Genomic DNA, 2,260 nt, shown 5'->3' on the forward strand with positions numbered 1-2,260 from the left:
ATAAAACTGACGGCGGGGAACCCCTTGAGGCGGGGCTGGAGGGGGCAAAGTATCTCACAACCCCCAGCACCCCCACCCCTCCAGCTGATGCAGACACCAAAGGCCAGCAGGCCCCGAACCAGGAGCTCCGGGAACAGGTGGGGGAGGCAGAATGTCACCCAGGCCTGGCCCTGGGTGCTGGGCCAGCTGGTGTCCAGGCAGCCTGCTACTCGGGGTCCTGCGGGACACCCCCGCCTCCAGCTTACGCTCTGTAGCTGCAGTACAGGGCTCCCTCGACCCCCACTGCTCTGCCCACATCTCGGCCAACTCTTATCTCTGGGAGGAAAAGTTCAGATCCTTGTGCGCTGGGCGGGTGCTGGTTTATGTAAGCTGCAGGTGCCGGGGTCAGAAGGACACAGGCGCCCTCCCTGCCCTGAGGACCTGAAGGTGGCTCTGTGTCCAGGAGTGTCCTGGGGGTGGCGGTGTACGTGCGCGCGCGCTAAGTAGGGGTTTGGGTTTCAGCCAAAGCCTCTGGGTCAGGCCTCTGGGGCAGAGAGGAGGCGGGTAAGACCCCTGGCAGTGTGGCCTGTCTCTGAAGCAGGGCCCCGGGGCCCATGCGTCCCCCCCACCCCCCACGGGCTGGATGACCAGTGTTCCAGCAGGGGAGCAAGCCTCCAGAGCAGCGGTTCTCAGCCTGTGGGTCGCGACCCCTTTGGGAGTCAAATGACCCTTTCACAGGGTCGCCTGATTCATAATAGTAGCAAAATGACAGTAATGAAGTAGCAGTGAAAATAATGTTATGATTAGAGGGTAACCCCCACATGAGGAGCTATAGGAAAGGGTCAAGGTCGTATGAAGGTTGAGAACCCCTGCTTCCAGGCCATGAGGCAGAGAAGGGGTGTGGTGAGGTGGGGGTGCCACCAGGTGCAGCTCCTCCCCGGGAGCCAGTTTGAGCAGAAACACACTCCGGAGTCAGGTGGGGGCCTTGTCTTCTTTATTGGGGTTCCTCTGAGTAGAAACAGGAGGCCCCTCTACCCCTCGTGTGCTGGCGCCTACAGCACCGATAACCAGTGAGTCCATTTCTGCAGTCCCCTTGGGATCAACAATATAAAAAAGCAGGAGTTGGGGGAGCCCTCTCCGGATGGGCTGCTTCCAAGTAAGGGCAGGGGCAGGGGCAGGGGCAGGGGGCAGCCTCGGGGCACATGGGACATAGACGCCCCTGACCTGGGGGAGGCCCCTGTCAGGAGGGGGGCTCTGCACAGCCAGTTTCCCCGACTGTGTCAGCTAGTGGTTGTGGTTGAAAGCCTGCGGCGAGGCAGGTGAGTGGGGGCTTGGGGGCGGCCCCGGGGGCGGGGGTTAGGGAGCCCGCACACCCCGAGGTGGCAACAAGCAAGAGCTGCCTTCCTGTTTGGCGATGGACAAGGTCGCAGAGGCGGGAGGGCCGCCCAGCTCTGCCCGGGAGACGATCATGGTGGCTGGGATGGGGGAGACAGAGGGAAGGCCCCCATGCTCCAGAAAAGGCACTTGCAGTGGGGGTGGCCGGTGCGAGGCATGGCGTAGCAGATGGGGAACACGGCGGACAGGCCAGAGCCCCTCCTCAAGCAAACATGGTCAGCTGTAACCACTAGGACCGAGACACAAGGAGGTCAGGGGGCAGCATGGGCCCAGTGCCCACCCCGCAGGGGCTGAAGAGCAGATAAAGCCACTCAGCAGTCCCCCCAGCACCCGCCTCGCCCCAGGAGGTTCCCACCTTAAACAGGTCAAAGGTCACAACTCCATCCAGATCTGTGTCCAGAGTTTTGAAGAACCCTGTGTTCAAGACAAGTGGCTGTGAGGCTGAGGGGCCGTGGGCATGACCGGCCGGGCTGGGACTGACCCCACCTCCCCACCGCCTCCCAGTCTGGACCTGCGGCCCCTCGGTGGCCCCACTCCCCTCGCCCGTTGCCTGTCACCAGCCTGCGGCTCTCTGTGCCTGTCTCTCTGTCCTGCCAGCTCCCCCTGGGGCGGGGGTGGGAATGGGGGTGGCGGCTGAGGTCACTCACGGAACATGGTCTCCAGGCGCACCAGGCAGCACACGAAGTTGTCGAAGTCCACGGCCAGGTCAGGCTCCGAGTAGCGTGTGATGATGAGCTCGTACAGCTTCTTGTTCAGCTTGAAGCCTGAAGGGAGGGGCGCCGGTTGACGGGGCGCCGTGCGGGGGCAGCAGGGGAGTGGAGTGGGGGCAGGGATGGAGAGCCTAGCTAGCCCTGTAGGGGCGGGAAGGGAGGCTGTGTGTGTGTTG

The 2,260-nt window shown here is 63.3% G+C and overlaps 1 protein-coding gene across 1 annotated transcript in view; it reads right to left on the reverse strand.

Annotated features, from left to right (window-relative positions):
* Positions 1-956: 956 nt before the first annotated feature.
* CAPN1 (calpain 1) overlaps positions 957-2,260 on the reverse strand; it is a 32,534-nt gene continuing 31,230 nt past the window's right edge. The window contains exons 12-14 of the mRNA XM_045297170.1: positions 2,022-2,138; positions 1,730-1,788; positions 957-1,603 (exon numbers count right to left, since the gene is read on the reverse strand). Coding sequence (XP_045153105.1) covers positions 1,577-1,603; positions 1,730-1,788; positions 2,022-2,138 — 203 coding nt within the window. The 3' untranslated portion in view covers positions 957-1,576. The remainder of the gene's footprint in view (positions 1,604-1,729; positions 1,789-2,021; positions 2,139-2,260) is intronic.

Source organism: Echinops telfairi, unplaced genomic scaffold (assembly GCF_000313985.2).
Source record: "Echinops telfairi isolate 266 unplaced genomic scaffold, ASM31398v2 ScPeMD7_7417;HRSCAF=8455, whole genome shotgun sequence".
Taxonomy (NCBI): Eukaryota; Metazoa; Chordata; class Mammalia; order Afrosoricida; family Tenrecidae; genus Echinops; species Echinops telfairi.